Source organism: Ambystoma mexicanum, chromosome 9, assembly GCF_040938575.1.
Source record: "Ambystoma mexicanum isolate Mex_15411 chromosome 9, UKY_AmexF1_1, whole genome shotgun sequence".
In the NCBI taxonomy this organism is placed as follows: domain Eukaryota; kingdom Metazoa; phylum Chordata; class Amphibia; order Caudata; family Ambystomatidae; genus Ambystoma; species Ambystoma mexicanum.
Genome location: NC_090931.1, coordinates 627,596,615 through 627,617,230, shown reverse-complemented (window position 1 = coordinate 627,617,230; position 20,616 = coordinate 627,596,615). Strand labels below are relative to the sequence as shown.

Sequence of the window (20,616 nt, the reverse complement as noted above, 5' to 3'; positions counted from 1 at the left end):
GTGATGGATCGCCCCCCGGCTGGCTTGAACTGTCAATGGGAAATGTGGTTTCCGTTTGACAGTTCTGTTCCTCAGCCTTGCATTGCCGATTTGGGATGCTGGCTAAGGAACTTCATGATTGTATGTGCGACGGAGGGGTTCCTGCACCTTCTCGCACATACAAGCAGAGTGGGGCACTTCCTCAACAGCGCTCCAGCTCTTGCGCGCATGAGCACGGACCAGGAAGTGCTCTTTGCTTCCTGTTTCCTGTTTGTGCTATCCAAGAGCTGGAGCGCTGGGAGGAAACATCAGGCCCGGGGCAGAAGATACGTCAATTTAAATATGTTTATGTATGTGTGTCGTGTGTAATGAGTGAGTGTATGATGATTGGTGTGCATGTGAATAAGTGAGTGCATGCTGCATGTAAAGGTTGTGTGAATGTGTGTGTGCTTGTGTTGTACCGGGCCGTTGGGCTGATTTTAGCATGAAGGGGGGTTTTTGCACAACCCTCCTCCCCAGCAGCCAAAATCAGCTGTCCGTGCGAGGTGCTAGGGTGGGGGGGGGAGGGGGCAGGCATTATATTTAATTGTTACTGGGCACCTATGATAAATGCCTACTGATAAATACTATGCCCACCCCCTGGTCCCCCTGGCACCTCACATGCACTCATAATCACATTATTTGTGCACAAGGTGCTTTGGGGGGCCCAGAGGGCAGCATGTCATTTTTTACTGTGCATCTATGATAAAGCAAACATGATAATTGTTATTATGTAGCTAGACTGTCATTTTATTGCAGCCAGTCCAGTCATTTCTTACTGTGGCATGACATTTTGTATTGGGTATCTTTGATAAAGCAACCATGATAAGTGTTATGACCTTGCTAGACTGCCATTTTGGTGCAGCCAGTCTAGTCATTTCTTACTGTTGCATGATATTGTGCATTGAGTATCTTTGATAAAGCAAGTAGGGCGGTATCAAATAGTGAATTTACTATTTGGCCAAAAACCAAATAGTTGGTCCAAGTATTCACACAGAGCCGAATAGTGAGTCGAATAGTTTTAAAAGACAAACCAATACAGGGTTTGCGAGGGCAAGGCCCGGCGAACACCGCCTTCACCCCAATTGTAGCATGAGAGGGGTCTGTGGGCCTTGCCCTGGTAGCCCTCCATATTTTTCTGTATTTTAAAACTCCATGCAACAGGGGTTGCCAGTCCTTGCACCAGCTGCTCCCTCATGCAGTATTGTTTTACATTAACTTGTTGGCTGTTAGGAAAGATTTCATAATTGTAGGTAATTTTCCTTCCATGTGGCAACCCCCAAACTTTTTGCTGTTGTTTTAACCCTGATCTAGACTTTGCCAGAGAAGCGCAGCCTTCTGCCGCACTTCTCTGGGCTTTTGCTCAATTCTTCTGGGGAATCTGACATGCCCTTAAGACAGTCGGAACTGGGAGACTTTGTTTCCCTTAGTCCTTTCCTCATGTTGCAGCTTTTGAGCAACATGAAACAAGAGTGCACTGTAACTTACATTACCGCACTCTTGGGTCTCTAGTCATTCCAAAGGCCCTAGAAACTCTCGCTGGACTTATTATGAAATGTGCAAGTGTGTCACGGACGGGACTGGTGGCAGCTATCGTTTCTTTGTGTTTTGAACCCCTTTTTGCCATGTTAACCGCGCTTCCCACGTTTGGTCCAAATGGGTGGCCTGGCCTCCAAAATGGCCATGCCACAAGGTTCTTTGTCCTGTCCGCTGACCGTCTTGCCCCTTCACCTTCACCCAGGTCGAGCCGACCCGGGGCAGTCCTTATTTGGTCATGCACTTTCCCGCGAAACACAACGCTTTTGCAGGCTCCTGCCTGCCTTGTGTGTGCCTCCAGGATGTGGGCTGGGATGTCTGTTCCCAATACACATCCTGGGTGCGAGAGAGTCTAGAGTGTCCTGAATGCCTGGGACCACCGTGGTCCGTGATAGGTCCATGTACGGTGTGAGTGTTTGTGAGCGGATCTCCCATTGGGCCCTCTCCGTTTTGGCGCAAAGGGAACTTTGGATAAGAGGAGGCTGAAAACCCCACTACCATGTCGATCTCCTGAGTTCTCACAAACAAAGGGTAAGGAGCCAAGTATCCTGCAACTAAGAAGCTGAGTCGAGGAAGCGCTGGTGACCCGCTGAAGGTTTGGCACCCTGCACTGCTGTCGTCCTGCGAGACCACTCGGCCTCTGATCGTACGAGAAGGTCTGCAAAGGCTCTTTGACCCTTTAGAATAGTGGGAACAACTATTCTCGGCACCTTCACCAAATCCTGTACGTAAGCCTTCGGAGGCGTCCCTGGGCCATCCAGGGGACTGACCTGCCTACACAAGAATCTTGCTCTGTCACCACTGTCTGGCTTACTGCTAATCCCGTGTCCTCGGCACTCTCACACGATTCGTACACTTGGTGTTCCCAGGTATGAAGTGAGACGTGTGCTTTGGGACCGGAATACACGCGGACACCCTCGACCCTGACTCCTGCTGTTGCAGAATCTACACGGCGTCGAGACCTCACTATGATCGCATCTGAACCTGCCAGTACCGAAACTGAGCCGGAGAAGCCTGGGTCTGCCTGCATCGGGGACCGGTGAGTAGTCAATACCCTAACCGGTCGCCCTCCCGCAGAAGCCTGTGGCTTTCCACTGCTGTTTTAAACAGCAAACCCTTTCCCGCACTCACGCCCCGCTTCTGAGTCAAGGGGATTTGTTCACCATCTTTTCGTCCATCTTTCTGAACTGCCTGATTTCCCTGAAGAGACTCTTTTGCCTGTTGGCACACACGTGTGCAGGAACTTTTGAGCACAAGGCTCCACTCTTCGTAGGGCTCGGTCTTCCTTGTAGTTAGGTGGCCTCTGATGTCGAACTGGGTCTAACGATTACTTGCACTGCCTGTTTTCCTCCCCATCTAGGTGGTCTGCATATTTCGTGCTTCTATCTCTTTAGACCCCTCGGTCTTGTATATATAATTGTATTGATTGTGATGTGTTGGTTTACTGGAGTTTTATCGTGATTCTTTACTATGGTCGATGTTACAAAGGCCTTGTAATAAATGTATCTATATTTTTGATCTAACACCTGTCTGGAGTAATTTGTAAGCGTCCTTGCTTTGTGTGCTCATTGCAGGCTTTCAGTCACCCTCACCCCTCTTGAGACCTAGTCTTGACCGCCGCCATTGCTACCCTAATTGGTCTGGCTTGTCCAGAGGTTACCCTGTTCCAAGAAACCAGCAACCCTACCCTCCCACCCCCAGCAACAATTGCAGTGGTCGACAGATCTTGCCCTGGCCACCCCTGCAGTTTTGTTTGTAAATGAGAGAGGGTGGGTCTTAACCTGCCAACGCCGCAACTGAATTTTTTTTAACAAGCTGGGGGGCTGGCGATCCACCCACAACAATTGCAGGGATCGCTGGATCTTGCCCTGGTGGCCCCCGCAGCTACATTAACGAGCGGATGGGCCGCCAGGGCAAGACCCAGCGACCCCCCCTAACAACAGGGACAGGGAGGTGTGAAGAGGGCTTACCTGGGCCTCTGGGATGGGGCGGACTGCAGCAGCCAAAGAAAGACCTTATTTGGCTGCTGCAGCCTGTCCCTGCTTTCTACGGTTAGCTGTCTCACTCAAACAGAGAGAGATAGCTAATCATAGAAAGTGGACTGGACTTTGGCTTCGAGTAAGTATTCAAGTCAGTATTCAACCAAAGACGAATAGCTGATTTTCAGCCAAAATTCAGCCAAATACTTACTTGAAGCTGAATTTCGGTACACCCCTAAAAGCAAGCATGATAAATGTTATGATGTAGCTAAACTGGCATTTTAATGCACCCAATCTAGCAATTTATCACTGTGGCATGATGTTTTGTGGTGGGCATCTTTCATAAAGCAATCATGATAAGTGTTATTATGTGGTTTGAACATGTTTTCATACTGTGGCATGGCATTTTTTATGGTAAAGCCAACTGGAGTATGTGCTTACTTGAGGATACTGCCATATTTTGGCAGAACAAGCATGGACGTGTTTTCTTAAAGTATTATTACTGGCATTATGCCCAAAGCAAACATGAATACGTGCTTAGATGGGAATTCTGGCACATATTGGTGCCGCCAGCATGGAAATGTATGGGCGCAGCCAGCGTGAACATTTTTTTATACTAGCATATATTGTGGATAAAGGCATCATGAAAATGTATTGGCAAAATGCCTACAAAACAAATTGCAAACTGTTGGGCATTTTACCGAATTTTTCAAAAAAAGTGCTTTAAAATGCACAGTTTTAAGCTATTATTTTAAAAACATTCTTGGGGCGGTGGGGAAGTTTCCCAACCCCTCTTGATTGGTTCGGTCTGCGTCACCATCCTCCATCACACTGGCATATTTGGGGGAAATATTGACACCCCCTCTAATTTAAAATAAAATCACCAGCCCCCACTGGGATGTACAACCAGAAACTGAAAACTGTAAACAATTCTCCAGAGGAAAATTGAGATTCCTGCAGCCATTGCTAAAGAACCAAGTGATCAGTTGCCTCCTTTCCCCCTGCACTCAGTGCCTGTAGGTGATATTTCATCTGTTAAACAGACTGTCCTTGACTCATTTGAAACTCAGGTATGAGTGATATCTCTTCCGTTAAACAACTCTTTTTCACTGGCCATTATTTAAAACTGAGCTGAAAGTGATGTCTTTTCTGCTAAATACCAACTACACATTATTTGAAGCTGTGCTGGGAGTGATGTCTGCTTGAGTTAAAAGAATGCGGTTTCTTGCTGAGTGAAAAGGGCATTTTTCCAACTGTTGACCATGACTTAACTTTTTAGGTTGATGCAAACATTGTGTTGCATTAAACCTACTCTGAATATGCTTAATGTTTTAACCAGCTTGGTAAAATATAGATATACTTAAACCTGCTTGGCCTTATTTGATGTGTCACTACCCCGTACCACCTCGTTGTATCTGTGCCCACCGTGTTGCCACCCCGGACTTCCTCCTAATACTGATTCCTAGTGGCAATGCTTGGCGCCAACTGCTTCTGCTTTACAAAAGAAACGGGCAGTTATAGTATGAGGCGGCTAAGGCTAAGGCCAACGTGCACTTGGCAACCAACCAAGTACACACTACTGAGGTGCTAGTGAGCGGGTATTATTACAGCCCTTCCTATCGTGTGGAGACACAGGGGAGGAGCCCATACCTATGTAGCGCGAATTCAGGACCTTTTACCCCATTCTACGGTCTGTTTACACGAAGGGTGTGGCGGGGGAGGGGGTGCATTCCTGGGTAAGAGCTGGAGTACGTAATTTTGCTGCGGGCAAAACTAAGCGCTCCAAGTTACTGGTAGGAACTGGAAGTCCGCGAGCCAGCCCAGAAACCAACGGCCACCGAGTGCCTTCTGTTGCGTGTGGGATCTGCGTGTGAACGTCTCGTGGTGCCAGTGACCTCCTGGGTCCTGATCACGTGACGCGGGTACCACCGCCCCTGAACACCTGTTGGTCCAATTACATTTCTTACAGTTTTAGCTCCGAACGCCCACTCCAGAGTCTTTACCCCGACTTACCATAGTACAGCTCCGGGGCCGGTCAGCAGCGAGTGCACCATGGAGACGCTGAGGTTCCTCCATCGCCAAGTCCTGGTCCAGTCCTTCTCCACGAGTTTCGGCACCGGCAGGGCATGGAGGAGCCTGCTGAGGACCCGGAAAGCCAAAGCAGAGCACACGACCAACAGCAGGGGGGAGTGCAAGAGAGCCATGATGCTCTGCCCACCACTTCTAGTGAACCCTCATGGAGGGACTTCCTAATGCTCGCCCACTCAAAACCCCACAGCCGCTCCCTCACACGGCCACGTCTCTCTCACACAGGCCTCCACTCAGGAACCCTTTACTTGCGCTCCACATTCAAAACTTAACTCTCTCGCCCCTTACTAATCCGCCCCACCTAGTATGTCTCTCACACCCCAATGCGATGCATGCAATCCAGTCTTGTACTGTGTGAGATTGGAGTGGCCTGCTCCACTCCTGTGTTGTGGTAACCAGTTGCTGTCCTGAGGCTGCAGTGGCCTCCTGCTGCCTCCTCTGTTGTAGTTGGGCTATGGTAGTGGCATCCAACAGACCCTACTGCTGCCAAGGGACTCGAGTGGCCTCCTGCCTCTGTGGGTCTACAGTCACCTGCCAGAGGGGGGCTGGAGGGGCCTCCTGCTGTTTTCTCTTAGAGGGTCGTATAGAGGCCTCCAGCATACCCTCCTCTTGCTATGGGACCAGAGTGGCCTCCTGCCTCTGTGGGTCTACAGTAACCGAGACCCTCCCGTCGCTGTGGGGCTGGAGCGGCAGACCCTCCCGTCGCTGTGGGGCCGGGGCGGCAGACCCTCCCGTGGCTGTGGGGCTGGAGCGGCAGGCCCTCCCGTTGCTGTGGGGCTGGAGCGGCAGACCCTCCCGTTGCTGTGGGGCTGGGACGGCCACCTGCTGCCGTTTCTGCTGCTCTGGAGCTACGGAGGCCCGCCGCTGGCCCTACCGTTCCCGTGGCTGCTGCTGTTGTGAGCTGGTTGCTGTTAGCGCTCAGTGGCAGCTCAGAGCTCTGCCCACTTGTGGTATTTGCCTTGCCTTCTCCAACGCCCGGGCCGGTTCCACCCACTCGCTGAAGTCATTGTAACTGCACACAAAAATGTATTTTTCCCTCCGCCGAACCGTCATCTCGCGCTGAAGACAAGCCTCAATTCTCTGTCTTGGAGAGAGGCGCGCGTTCTGGCCCTGCTTCACTCTCACCAGGAAACGGGGGAGGACTGGGAACTAAACAAGTGGCCCAGGAAATGTTTTTTAAAGGCCCCCCATTTAAGACTGTGCAAGCAAATTTTGCGAGCAAAGAATGCCGCTCTATGTGGGTTTTGGGCGTGGGGGGAGGCTCGGTCCGAGGAAATGTATAAAGATGGTCCCATATAGACAGTGTAGCCCGTAGCAGATCTTATATAGAGATTAAAAAGCAGTCAAACAGAACCATTAACTAACATACTACATTTGCGAACAGTGAGGGATACCGTACTGGAAGCGTGCTACAAATGTTTTGCTTCAGAGGGAAATGAGTGATAAGGTAAGATAGAAGGAAGGGTGTGCGGTGACTGGAAGAGAGGGTAATGGGATCTTAAAATCAGGGTAGCCTCACTAAAGATATGATATGGCATTTGTAACGCGCCTATACACAAGTGTTTCAAGGCGCAACGAGGGAAGACAGAGTGAATAGAGGGAGGACAGAGACAACGATGTCACTAGGCCAAGTGACATAGAGATTGTGCAAGTGCAGGGGAGGGGAAAAGTGCCTGCGGAAAGGGCGGGGGGCAGTGCTGTACATGGGATCAAAACAATAACAAGATGTGCGGCTAGCAGGTGCAAGAGTAAGTGCAGACAGCAGGTGTCCAAAAGTGCAGGTAGGGGGACTGTAGGGTTACAGATACAGACCCAAGTGCAAGGGTTGCCAGGAGGCAGTGCAAGTGTGCAACTGGGCAGGCAGGGACCTGTGCCCGAAATCGGAGGGTAGCCAAGTGATCAGTGCAGTATCAGACAAGAAATTAGCAGGGGAGAGGAAGAGAGAAGGCAGAAGCAAAGAGGAAGGTCTTGCGGTGCTTCCGGAACCATAGATGGTTCTCCTCAAGTTTCAGAGAGGCAGGGGGGCTGTTCCAGAGGGAGGCCCCAGCTGAAGAAAGAGAGCTACCACCAACTTGTTGCTTGGAGAAGCGACTGACCAGGGGAGTTGCTAGGTCTGGAAAAGACCCGGGGCTAAGCTGCTGTCGGCACTGTTGGGACTGGGGGCTAGCTGGTCTTTTGGCTGTAGCTCCTGAGATTCTATCCGGGGCTACAACCAAAAGATCAGGGGCTATAGCCCCCTTACCCCCCCCTAGCAACGCCCCCGCGACTGACCCTCAGAGAGTTGGAGGTGGAGGAGCGAAGAGCTCGAGTAGGAAAGTATTTGCGAAGAGAGAGTTGGAGGTATTGAGGCCCCAGAAGGCCTTGTGGACAATGTAGAGGGTCTTGAACGTAATCTTTGCAGCCACTGGGAGCCAATACAGAGATTTCAGTGCTGGAGAGATACGATTCCTGGGCTTGAGGCCAAAGACAAGTCTCGCAGTCCTGTTCTGGATGTGTTGCAGAGGGCGGAGAGTAGAAGCAGGCATATTTAGAAAGAGGCTGTTGCAGTAGTCCAGTCTAGAGAGAACCAGAGCTCTAGAGACAGTGAGCTTCTGGGGAAAGGAGAGGAAAGGAAGAATAGCTCTGACAGGGTGCAGTTGATAGTGTGACTTCTTAGAGATGTCAGAGATGTGAGTAGAAAAGGAGAGTGTGGAGTCGAAGATGACCCCGAGGTTCTTAGCCTCACAGGTGGGAGCAGGAAGAGGGCCAAAGGAGGCCGGCCAGAGAGTGACAGGAAAGGAGGGTGCAGGTGTGCTGATGAGGAGAATCTCTGTCTTACTGGCATTAAGGCAGAGATTGTTGGCGGCGCACCACTCCTGGATAGTAGACAGACAGTCAGAGATGAGAGAAGGAGAAGAGGTGGCAGAGGGGAGCTTGAAAACACGCTGAGTGTCATCCGCACATCACTGAAACTTGGAGTAGAGAGCGGTGATGCGGTGAGCAAGAGGTGACAGGTATTGGTTGAATAGACAGGGAGAGAGGTTAGAACCCTGGGGAACATCACGGTAGAGAGTGAGATAGAAGAATGGAAGGACCTAAGTTAGATGTGGGAGGGTCGATCAGAGAGGAACGAGGTCAGCCAGTCCATGGCCTGATCTGTGATACCCAGGTTAATACAGAGATGATTGAGCAGGGTGGCATGGTTGACCATGTCAAAGGCAGAAGAGAGATCAAGTAAGATGAGAACAGAGGGCAGATTAGAATCAAGGTTAGAGTTCAGGTCTTCACGGATGTTCAGGAGAGCAGTTTCTGTGCTTCTGGCTGCTCTGAAGCCAGACTGGTGGTCATGGAGACAACTAACAGATTCAGTGTGAAGATTAAGCTGGAAGACCCCAGCTTTTCCAGTTTTCCCACGAAAGGAGTGATGAGATCAGGCGATAGTTAGCCGGGCAGGAGGGGTCGGCTGAGGGTTTTTTGAGAAGAGAGTGTACAAGGGAGTGCTTCGGGGGAAGGGAAGGCTCCAGTCGCAAAGGAGTGGTTGCAGAAGTCAGCCAGGGCAGGAGCGAGGGTGTCAATGTGGTCCTTGATGGTTTTGGAAGAACAGGGAAGAACCTGTTTTGACAAGACTTTCATAGATCCGACTTGTCTAGAAAGGTTTATAGTGATTGCATCGAATGCCTTAGCACCTAGGAAAAGCACCTAAAAAAAAGCATTGAATGCATTTTTTTTCTTTCTTTTTTTTAATGGGGGGGTCCCCCAACCAGTTTTTTACCCCCTTAAAGCCCATTATAATTAAAATAAAATCTTTACCTTTGAAAAAATTGCATTCGATGCATTTTTTTCGATGCTTTTGGCATTCAATGCTTTGTATTCAATGCAATGATGACTAGATACCTCTAGAAACCTTGTCAGGGGAGAACAGATGAAAGGAAGAGAAAGAGGAAGGATAGGTGGCCACAGGGGGGGCGGAGGTAGAGGAGGGAGTAGAGGGAGGAGGAGGAGAGGACGAGAGGGTGGGCAGGATGTCCTGGGTTTTAGAGATTAAATGATAAACCAGGGCCATGAAGAGGGCCTGGGAGGGGACAGGAGAGGTAGAGACTGCAGTAGGATTGGCCAGCTCCTAGCAGATTTTAAAGAGTTCGGCCGAGTTGTTAGATGCCGCAGAGCTGCAGACTTGGATGTGGGCTCTCTTCCTAGTGTGGACAGAGAGCCGGTATCGCCTTTGGCGCAAGTGGGGCATAGAGAGGGGGAGGTCTGAGGAGATCAGAACATCCAGAGTGTGCCGTGCAGAGTGCGTCGGGCCAGAGGGGAGAATAGAAAGAGAGGGAAAGTCGCAGAGGTCGCAAAAGTGTCCACAGTAGGGACAGGAAGCATCCAGGTGGATGTTAAAGTTTCCAAGAAGGAGGAGTTGTGTGGTCGAGGCTAGGAGGGAGGAGGAGAGGTCCGCCCATTCAGAAAGGAAGGAGATGATCTGACCTGGTGGCCGATAGTAGCCATGGTAAGAGAGTGGCAAGGACAGAGAGCAAACCCGCAGACAAGGCATTCAAAAGAGAAGTAGGCCTGCATAGGATTGTCAGAGGCAGGAATCCACTCCGGGATGATCAAGGCTACACCCCCTCTGGAACTGTTGGATCTGTGCGTAGAGAGGATCTTGTAGCCATCAGGGAGGAGAGTGTCAAAGTTGTGACAGAGCTGGCCGTGAACCTTGTCTCGTTGAGACAGAGGACATTGAGATCAAGTTCTTCCAGGAAGCGGGAGAAGTCAGAGGAGTGTTTGACAGCTGAGCGAGAGTTGAAAGTGGCAATATGGAGAAGGTTGCCAACCTTGAAAGACTTCAGCGGAGGGGTACAAATCAGAGGTACGCCATGCAGAGGTGTAGAAGGAGCCTGAGGGGAGGCAGAAAAGGAAGGAGGAGAGGGCAAGGTAGCCAAGCAGGAGGCAGAGGGGGGGAGGCAAGGAAGCGGAAGAAGGGAGAGAAAGGACAGCAGGACAAGAAAGGAAATTGATGAGGCTCGGGAAGCGTCTATCAAAGCGGAGAAGGTTGGCCTGAGGGCCTTGGACCAAGACGGTGCCATTCAGGTAAACATTAATGATGACCTTAGAGGAGTGGAAGGAGGACAGGAGGGCCTCCCACCGGGTGCCACCATTAATAGGAGAAGAAGAGAAAGGACAGAGCACAGAGACCATATGTAGAGTCCATCGGTCTGGCAAGGGAACGACAAAGAGGATGTCGATGAGGGTCTGTCTGGAGGAAGCACTGGTATAGGTGTCAGCGATTGGGAGGCCTGGGTTGGAGACCAATATATCCTTTTTGAACAACTTCTTACCAAACTTAGTGATGAGAGCAGGATAGTCGACAGAGAAGTAGTTTGAAAAGATAGGAAAAACAGAGAGCACCATAGAGTAGGTGGGAGAAGAGGAGAAAGGAAGGGGGTGGAGGGGAAAGTTGGGGGGGACACTAGGTGAGGACACAAGGAGGGGTGCAAGCAGACGAAACAGACAGGGACCTTGACCGAACGGTCTGTCATGGCAGAGGGGGACTTGGTTGGCCGATCTAAAGGGCCTGCCAACCAATGGGAGTGCGGTGGGATGGAGGGTGGGGGGAGTGGGCACACATATGCTGCGGCGCGAGAACAAAACTTTTATAAATGCACAATTTACTATGCCACGGAGCACCTGTCCTCACTCCAGCACCGGAGAAGTTGGCGTTGCCTGATGATGGTGGGGATGGCCTGTGGGGACAGAGGGAGTAGACATATGTTTGTGCATGATTACCTGCTGTCTGGACAGGGGTTCGGGCCCTGGGTCCTCCTGGTTCGAACAGGTCCAAACAGGAATTGCCCTTTTCTTTGTCTGCCCTTCGCTTCGGATACCCAGGCGAGAGAAACCCTTGATATAACAGTTAAGAGCAGAAAGGAAGAGGCAGGGCTAAGAAGGTGGGCGGGGCTTAGGCCAGGTGACATAGATCCACTTGCACCTGCTCCCCATCTGCAAAGGAAAAGAGGCTGGAGGGCTGCTTAAGTAGGGAAAAAGAGCAGCAACCTGGAAGGCACCAGGTGGGTGGGGCTTAGTCCAGGCGACCTAGATACACTTGCACCTGCTCCCCATCTGCAAAGGAAAACAGGCTGAAGGGCTGCTTAAGTAGGGAAAAAGAGCAGCAACCAGGAAGGCACCAGGTAGGCGGGAACCCTATGGTTATGATAAGTCTTTTATAACACGCCTGTACACAAGTGTTTCTAGGTGCAACAAGACAAGGGAGGGAAGACAGAGGGAGGACAAGACAACAATATTACTAGATGCCCCTTATCTGGTGGGCACGCCTTGAACCACCTCTAAATATGTATAATACTGATTATAGCGGAAAGATTGTAGCGGGTTGGCCTATGGAACATTGTATAGCATGTTGCTACATAGACTCTTTGATAGGTGTGCATGATTTTCCAACCTTGGACTTTGGCTCACAAGCAGCATGTAAGCAAAACGAAACTCAGGTGCCGAGAGTAACGTCAGACTACTCCCCACTTTCCCAATTAGTCCATCATCTCTCATTGGTCAGTCCACAAGCCAAGGATGCTCCTTTGTAGTTGACCTCAAAGCCTGTTCTCTGTTCCGGGAACATTCATGGGAGTGCAGGCACACCATTATCTTTGTTTGGGCTTAGTGAATAGCCCTTGTTTTTGACTTCTGAATCACGTGTGAGGAAACCACAAATGTGTCCATCTCGACATTCTATTTGCTGCTATTTGATTCAATTGGGCTGGTGTCATTACCCTCTTTGGCCTCTGGAGACTTGCTCACTCCATCTTGCATAGGTTTTCTGCATCTTCAATTATCTAATACTTGGCTCTTGCAGATGTTCTCTTCTTTGCTTAATCTAAGAGAAATATGTTTTACGTACATGGCTTATCGTTTTGACTCCCCTTGTGCCTTGCAATGATTCCTTGAAGTAGCATCCTTGATCCCGGCCAATAGACTCCTATTTATTCCTCACACAAAGCTGTTTTTCCAATGTCTTCTGACTCTGCAGCCCTGGTCTGTCTCTGAGGAAGCTTGATTGGTCTCAGTACGAGTCATACGCCCATCTTTTCATCATGGCCGCTCCAGCCATGTTATATTTTCCTCTGCAGCAAGCTTCTATATGTCTCGTCTACATTGCGTTTCTGCATATATGCACTTTGTAATCAGCAGGATACTTTATCTTCTTTACATATATGATTTCATCATATCTTGATTACATGTTTCTCTTGTTACTTTAGTTACATCTTTATTCTTTGAGTATTTGCATATCGTTTCAGTTCATCTCAGTGTCTTTCCTCTCGCGCCTTGAAACACTTGTGTATAGGCACGTTATAAATGCCATATCATATCATGACTTCATTCTGCCCTTGTCAGATTTCACTTATAGCTCTATGGTGTGTAATGGTGTGTGCAGACATCCTTCCACCCTCTCAGTGCGAGGGCACATTTGATACAGTTGTCTTAGTGCATATCATCTCTCATACACTCGATCCGGTATTGGGACGATACCTGGTGTCCGACATAGGGCTCCGCTCCCGCTATTCCAATATGACGGAGGTGAAGGGGGGAGGAGCTAAGGATGACGTATCCACCTGCTCCTCTCCAGAAGGGTCATAGCGTTCGCTATAAAATGTCATTCATGGTTAAAGAGGAAAAGAAAATCCAATCTTGCCCTAACTCTAAGAGGGGATTCCCTGCCTGAACCGTAATAATTAGTGTCATAATGTCCAAAGTAAAAGTCCCAATGTCCAGTGTCAAAATCCTAACTCTATCCTATCCCTTACACACTAAGCTAACTATCCCTTACACACTAAGCTAACTAAATCAAAAGGCGATTTCTTCTTGGTCCAGAGGAATTACTCCATTCTCCTGGACAAAAGGAAGTTTTTGTCTTGGTAAGAAATGTGTTTAGTTCCCTGGGGTCCCTGATCCTGGTTGGCAGCCTTGGGTTCCTCTAGCCAGCTACTGCACTGAAGACGAACAGTCTAGATGCTCTTTACAAGCTATAGTGGGTCCTTGACCCTTGGTTGCAGACCTGGTTCCCTCTCATCAAGTACTACGACGAAGGAGAGTGCCTAGATGTCTTTTTCAAGCTGGAGTGGATCCTTGACCCTTGGGTGCCGACCTGGCTCCCTCTCACCAAGTACTGTCACGAATAAGAGTGCCTGGATGTTCTTTCCAAGCTGTATTGGGTCCTTGACCCTTGGATGCCGACCTCGTTCCCTTTCACTGATGAAGAAGAGCTGCTTGAATGCACGTTCCAAGCTGCAATGGGTCATACAGACTTGGTTCACTAACATGCCAAGTACTGTGTGGACTTCCACTACTTTCCAATTCTCTTTAATTGGGTTTGAGTCCCAGACCCTCAATTCCGGCTTTAGTTTTCCATTCTGTAGACTTGGTTTACTCTCCTGCTAAGTCTTAGTACAAATCCATTTATCTCCTTGCTTTCCTCACACTATGTTAGGGTCTCAGACCCTCCTTTCCCAACTTTGCGACCACCTCTTTGAGCTTTCAGAGTATTTTTGGCTCCCTGTGTATCTTGTGGTATGACTGGTGCGAGTGCTGGCTTCCTTGAGGCAGCTGGGCCCGTTTGCGGAACTCCGGTAACTTTCCGGAGCTTCCCTTTCCATGCAACGGCTTCACAGTATTTTTCCTTTCAGGGAGAAAGTGCTTTCACAGTCTCGTGCTCCCCGGATCTCTGGGGAGTCTGGAGTCTTGTTTGCTGCACTTGGGTAACTTTCCAGCGATTCCTTTTCCCTGCGGTGGCTCTGCAGTCTTCTTCCTTTCAGGGGAGTGTGCTTTTGCACTCTCACAGTCCCCAGATCTCTGGGGCATCTGTAGTCTTGTCTGCTTGCAGGCTGCATGGTCCTCATGTCCCGGATCGACCCCGGACTCTCTCTCCTTCCTCTCGGAATCCTGGTCATCACCCGCCTGTGTGTCTGGCTTGTCCTGGCTTTTGTGATTCCTCCAGGGAGGGCTTGAGGATTTGTCATGTCCTTCTTTGGTTTTTTATCTTATTTCCTCCAATCACTGTTAATGAACCACTAGACTGTTGAAGGTGGTTCCACTGCTTACCCGGTATTGCTTCGCATTCCCTCCTCGTCTCAGTACTAAGTGAGTGTTGATGTAATAACTCGCTAAGACTCCTCCTTGTCTCAGTACTCTCTATTTAGACTGCCTTAGAAAAGTAAATAGGTTATGAGGGTAGGTTTGAAGAGAAAGGAGGAGAAGGAAAAGTGGGATAAGTGTGGAAAGCGGTAACGGGGTCATGTGCTTGGTGGGGGTACCACATGCTGCCGATATGGTCAACAATGGTCCCAAAAGGGGTTTTGCTTCTCATGAGATCAACATGCTGAGTACCACCCCCAGGGGGCATGCCGGGTAGTGGGCTCACCACCCCAGTCTCATGGGAAGGGACTCCCCCTTCGGAAGCAGTGACGATATTATGGAATTAGTCACAACATATAGACCTGAATTCAAGGTCCCCTATCTCGAACATACCAGGTCTTCTGTTTAAGTGCTGTCTCCACCTCTCACTGGCTTCACTGAACTGCCTTTTTTGGACTTCAGTTCTGCAATTGCATCTCTTTGGGCACCATAAGTCTACTCTCTCTTTTACTCCATCTCACCCATGCCCTCAACCTTGGATCTCTCCAGCCATCTAACAGCTGAGTACATGACATGCGCCACTGACAGAGAACCTTCTGTTCTTCTCTCCTTGCTCCTACAAGACATCCCTCCCCACTCTCTACACGGTCTCGACTCCAGCACAAAACTCTATAATATTGCCCCAAGCTCATGTCCTCCTACAAGCTACCCGTGACCTTGCAATCCATGCCTACCCACTCCAAGCTCACATCTTGTTCTCCCTTCTTTCAGCTGTTGGCTTTGCTTGCTACTTCTCTCTCAAGATCTCCATGGTAAGTTGACACCCTGCCTGCTCACCTCTCTCACCCTCCTTTTCTTAAAATCCACAACCAACACCCCTCCTCTCTATCAGACTTCACTCTCACCACCCGGCGGAACTTGCTGCCATCTTCGGTTCTTCTAACCCATCCTGCACCCATGTTGACTCATTTGCACCAAAGTGAGGCAAGTAACTGGAACAACCTAACTTCATCCTCTCTTGAACAGATCACTTTCCTGTGGCATGTTCCCGACTCGCTTCAAGAATATTACTGTCAGACCGTTCTCACCGAAATCCATCCTGACCTCAATATCCCAGCCGACTACTAACCCTCCTCCCGTCTAGCCTCTATAGAAGAGAAACATGTGGTTTTCAACAGCATCACTGCACACCTGGAATCCAATAGACTTAGCAACCCTCTCCAATATGGGTTCTATAACAGACACTCTGTGGAAACAGTGCTGATCCACTTCTCCACCTTTCACATTATGGCGCTCACCATGCCACGCCCCCATAGGCTGCCTCTGTCTGGCTTCCACGGCCACTGTCGGGGCACTCGACATCGCCCCCGCAGGCTGCCTCTGTCTAGCTTCCGCGGCTACTGTCGCGGCAATCGACGTGGCCGCTGCCACAAGGCCCCCTTTGTGAATGAAATATCCAATTGTACCACAGAACATAACAAAGCGATACATTGTTTTTTTACAACAACAAATTGCTTTATTTAGAAGATTTCCATAAAAGCAAAAACACAATGTATCATACAAATTGCAGCTACCAAAGGTGCATACAGCCATTATAATACAGCAAGTTGCAACAGTGTAATATTCAGTTATATCTAATACATTTTCTCTCACCAAATTAATTCAAAACAGATAATTTCAAATCCCTAAATAATAAACACTGCCACTTGCTTTCAAACCTGCAAGCATGCACATTAAACATGCATTGCAATTAAATAATGACTAATCTAAACAGCAGTTCCTGATTAAAAATGCAGTGATAAAGTGTTCAGCTAAAGCTTCTGTAATGTCCTCAGAGTTCATTTAAAAACGAGAAAACTCTACTGTCACCTGTATCTGTCTGGTCCCTTTTTTTCATACGGTCGGAGTCTTTTTTTTCGTGGGATCAATACAAGGGGCAGCAAAACATAAAATGGGTCATTGTTTCTAAAATATCGTTAAAAAATTGGATATATTCCAAATTCCCATTTGGAAGTCAATACAGCGACGGGAAGAATTTCCAATACGAGAGTTCTGTGGCATTTATTACTGATCCAAGAGAAATACTGATCAAAACCCCAATCAAACACATTCTGGTTTTTCACCCCTTTTCCTTTATTTTAAGAAGTGTGCAGAGTCATTAAATGCTGACTTTATAATTAAGGGCTTCTCCTCCATGATGGCCGACGTGACGCTGTACTGCCCGTCGCCCATTATGGAGGAGCTAAAGCCAATCTAGGGAAAGTGCTCCTAAGCGGTCTTGGGTTGGCTTTAACTGTCAAAGGGAAACATGGGGCATCATTACGAGTTTGGCGGAAGCCGTGCCCTTGTTAAGGGCACGACTACAGCCAAACTCGCTACCGGCCCCAACACCCGCGAATGGGCCATTACCGGACCTTCACGAGTTGAATGGGCAGGTAATTGCCCATTCGCGGGTGTCGTTATGGCCGGCCTCCCGATCCCCATTCTGCCCATTAGGGCAGAATGGGGGACGGGAGCATAACGGTGCAGGTGCAATCACGAGTTCTGCTCGCGGGTGCCGGTCTGCATGCCTGGTCAGACCACGTGTGCAGTCCGGCACCGGTAAGTAGAACTCGTAATGTTGCAGAGAGGTAACAACGGCGCCGGTAGCACTACTGGCACAATTGTTGACTTTCCGCAACACTCGTAATGAGGCCCATGGTTTCCCTTTGACAGTTTAAGTTCCCCAGTGCATATGCCCAAAGAGCTATGCGAGGCTGCGGGACTTTTGCTCAACCAGCTTTGCACGGCCCATTGAGGATGCAGGCCGGGGAACTGCAGGCCTAAATGTGCCTAGGGGGCGCCACCTCACCTCCCCACGCATTAGACCTCTCTATGCGAAATTCAAGTGATGCTCCCGTCTCCTGCAAAGGCCCACAAGAACGAGGACACTTCCTGTTAATGCTGCGCAGGAACTGGAGAAACGTACTGGAAGCGAGCGGACCGAGAGCAGCACTTAAGGAATATGTTTTGTGTGTGTGTATGTTTATTTGTATCCGTGTATGCAAGCTTTTGTATCTGTGAGCGAGTGAATGAGAGGTGGGTGGATGTTCGAATGTGTGTTTAAGTGAGAGAAATGGATGCATGAATGAATGTGTATGAATGTGTGCCAGAGGCCGGACCACCTTCATATTGTGCGTGGAGGGAGGGGCTGGTCTTCTCCTTTCTCCACGCGCACAATCAGAGGCAGGATCTCTGAGTGTGCACAGAGAATGGGTGGGATCCCCCTCCCGTCACCGCGCATAATCAGAGGAAGGCCAGGGGTCTGGGGGGAGTGAGGCTGCCATGCCATATCCTGGCAAAACCCCCTCACACCCACTGTTAGGGTGAGAGGGTCACACTCACAGTGGGGGTGAGAAGGACGCCGGACGTGACATTGTATGGTTTAATGGGCATTAAGACTAAAGCAAACATGGCTGATATTTATTGTTTCACTCCTGATGCCCATTATAATATGCCATTCCAATGAGCATCAAGTGTAAAGCAAACATGTCAAGTTGTATCACGTGGCTAGCCTGCCCTACTTTGGTGCAACCAGTTTGAATGCATTTTCTGAGGTGGCATTTAAGTTTATGCTGGCATCAATGGTAAAACCAGTACACTGAGTGTTCTTATGTGGCAAAACTGGCCTATATTGGCGCAGCCAGGCTTGACATGTTTTCTTATTGTGGCATGCCCTTTTTTGCTGGCAAAGCCAATAGGAGTGTGCTCTTAAATAGGCATGCTGGCATAATTGGGCAGAGCCTGCATGGACATGTTTTCTTGCAGTATCTTTTTTAATGGCAGTATGTACAAAGCAAACAGGAGTATGTCCTGATATGGGAATGCTGGCAGATATTGGTGCAGCCGGCACGACAAAGTTTTTTACAATGGCATATATATTACAAGTCCAGCGATTATGGTTAAGTTGCTCAACACATTGGAAGAGCACTTTTTGGGTGGCTTATAACCTTGCCCCCCCGGACGAATCCTTACCAAACTTTGCAAAAAAGTATATGACCCCATCTGAATTGTTCTGGCAAGTTTGGTGAGGTTTCGTCAAGGAAGGGCAAAGTTGTGCGGGGGGTCCCAAAATATCTGTTTTTTCCATAGACGCAATGAAAAAAAGATTTTGCTCACGCCTATAGCCTAAACCCCTCGATGGACTTTCACCAAATTTGCAGCAGGAGTGGTGGCTTAGTTCCGAAAGCGTGCTTTTGTAAATTTGGTGTAAATCCATCCAGTAGTACTACCCAAAAGTAGGTAAAAATAAATTAGTGATATCTGGGTTCGGTCCGCAGACTCACTTCCCTGTTTGGTCCGTGGACGGGCCTCCGATTGCCCATGAGGGCGATGTGATGTCCGCGGACATCAGACGTGCCCATTGATTGGATGTTGAAAAGCATGAAGTGCGTCAGATTATCGGAAGCACCCGCCATGTTAGATTCACGGACATCTGCCGGTGTCCGCGCACATCATGGTAAAGACCTATTAAAAAATACAACATTGCACTTGTCAAACTCATCAAACAATCTCTGGGGATTTGGGGGGTGATGAGGATGGGATATGGGCGTAAGAAGTCAAAAAACAGGCTTTGTCATCCCCGAAGTCCGGGAACAGTCCGGATGTTCGGGTACAGTCCTGTGATGTTCGCGAACATTTCAGATGTTCGGGGACATCTACGCCTATTTCTGCATTACAGGATTGGTGAAAAGCAGTTTTTGGATGGCTTATAACTTTGGCGCCACTCAATAAAACTGCATGAAATTTTGGAATGTTATTCTTGACCTGATTCTGAATGGTTTCGAAAAGTGTGGAGCTGGTTTGTCAAGAGGGAACAAAATTAGAGGGGGTCCCAAAATATTGTAAAGGCTTATAAATGTGGTGCCATTTGACGGATCTGCACAAAAGATTGCAAAAGGATTTTAAATCTAAATACAAATGTTTTTGCAAAGTTTGGTGGGATTCTGTCAAGAGGGGGCTAAATTAGAGGGGCGGTCTCAACATTTTTAGATGGCTTATAACTTTGTTGCCGTTTGACGAATGTGGACAAAAGTTTGCAGAATGATTATGGACCCAACGTTGAATGTTTGTGTAAAGTCAGAATGGATTTTGTCAAGTAGGGGCTAATTTATCTGACTATATTGTATGTACATACATTTTGACACTTTTGAAAAAATAAAACATGGGTGGATTTCCAGCAAACCTATGTAAGGAGGATTGGCAAAGACCTTTAAGCAATGTTTCTGCAAATGTGCCTGTGTTTTATTTTTTGAAAAGTGTCCTAATGTACGTTAAAAAAATAGTGATATACCCTTGGTGACTGAGGTATAGCCTGTGGCCATGGGCAGTGGCCAGATTGTCTGGGTCATGGCATAAGGTCATGATCTGGACAATCAGGCTACTGGCCATGACCACGAGGGACAACAGATGGGGTTAAAGTGGCCATGTCCACCTGAGACCGGCTATGTGCCAGTAAGATAGCTCAGTGGGTTGCGCACTCGCTGCTGCAATGTGTGTTTGATCTGCAGGTTGCAGGTTCGACTCCCAGCAAGGTCAACTCAGCCTTTCATCCTGCTGAGGTTGATAAATGAGTACCAACACAGGTTGGGTAATATTATATGTATAGTTCTATATGAAGCGGTTAAGCGTAAGTGCTATATGATAACACATCATTATCGTTTGGCCTTAGACGTCCGCTTCCATTCACAGTGATTTGGAAATATGGGCCTATACGCGGTACACATGGTGATCCATTATTGTAGGAAATGTATATCACTTTACAGTGATATCGTAACCATATTTTTCATAGTGTACTCAGAAACAATGCAATGTGATGCCACTTCCTGTTTTGGTGTGGGATGAAAGG

At 48.7% G+C, this 20,616-nt stretch overlaps 1 protein-coding gene across 4 annotated transcripts in view; it reads right to left on the bottom strand.

The window, feature by feature from the left end:
* Positions 1-20,616, bottom strand: part of TLCD1 (TLC domain containing 1) — a 147,585-nt gene that overhangs the window by 52,650 nt on the left and 74,319 nt on the right. Inside the window, exon 1 of one of the 4 annotated variants that reach the window (XM_069615316.1) lies at positions 5,547-6,652. The exons of the other annotated variants lie outside the window; for them this stretch is intronic. Within the exon in view, the coding sequence (XP_069471417.1) occupies positions 5,547-5,737 (191 nt within the window). The 5' untranslated portion in view covers positions 5,738-6,652. Of the gene's footprint in view, positions 1-5,546; positions 6,653-20,616 lie in introns of those variants that run through there. 4 annotated transcript variants of the gene reach the window in all.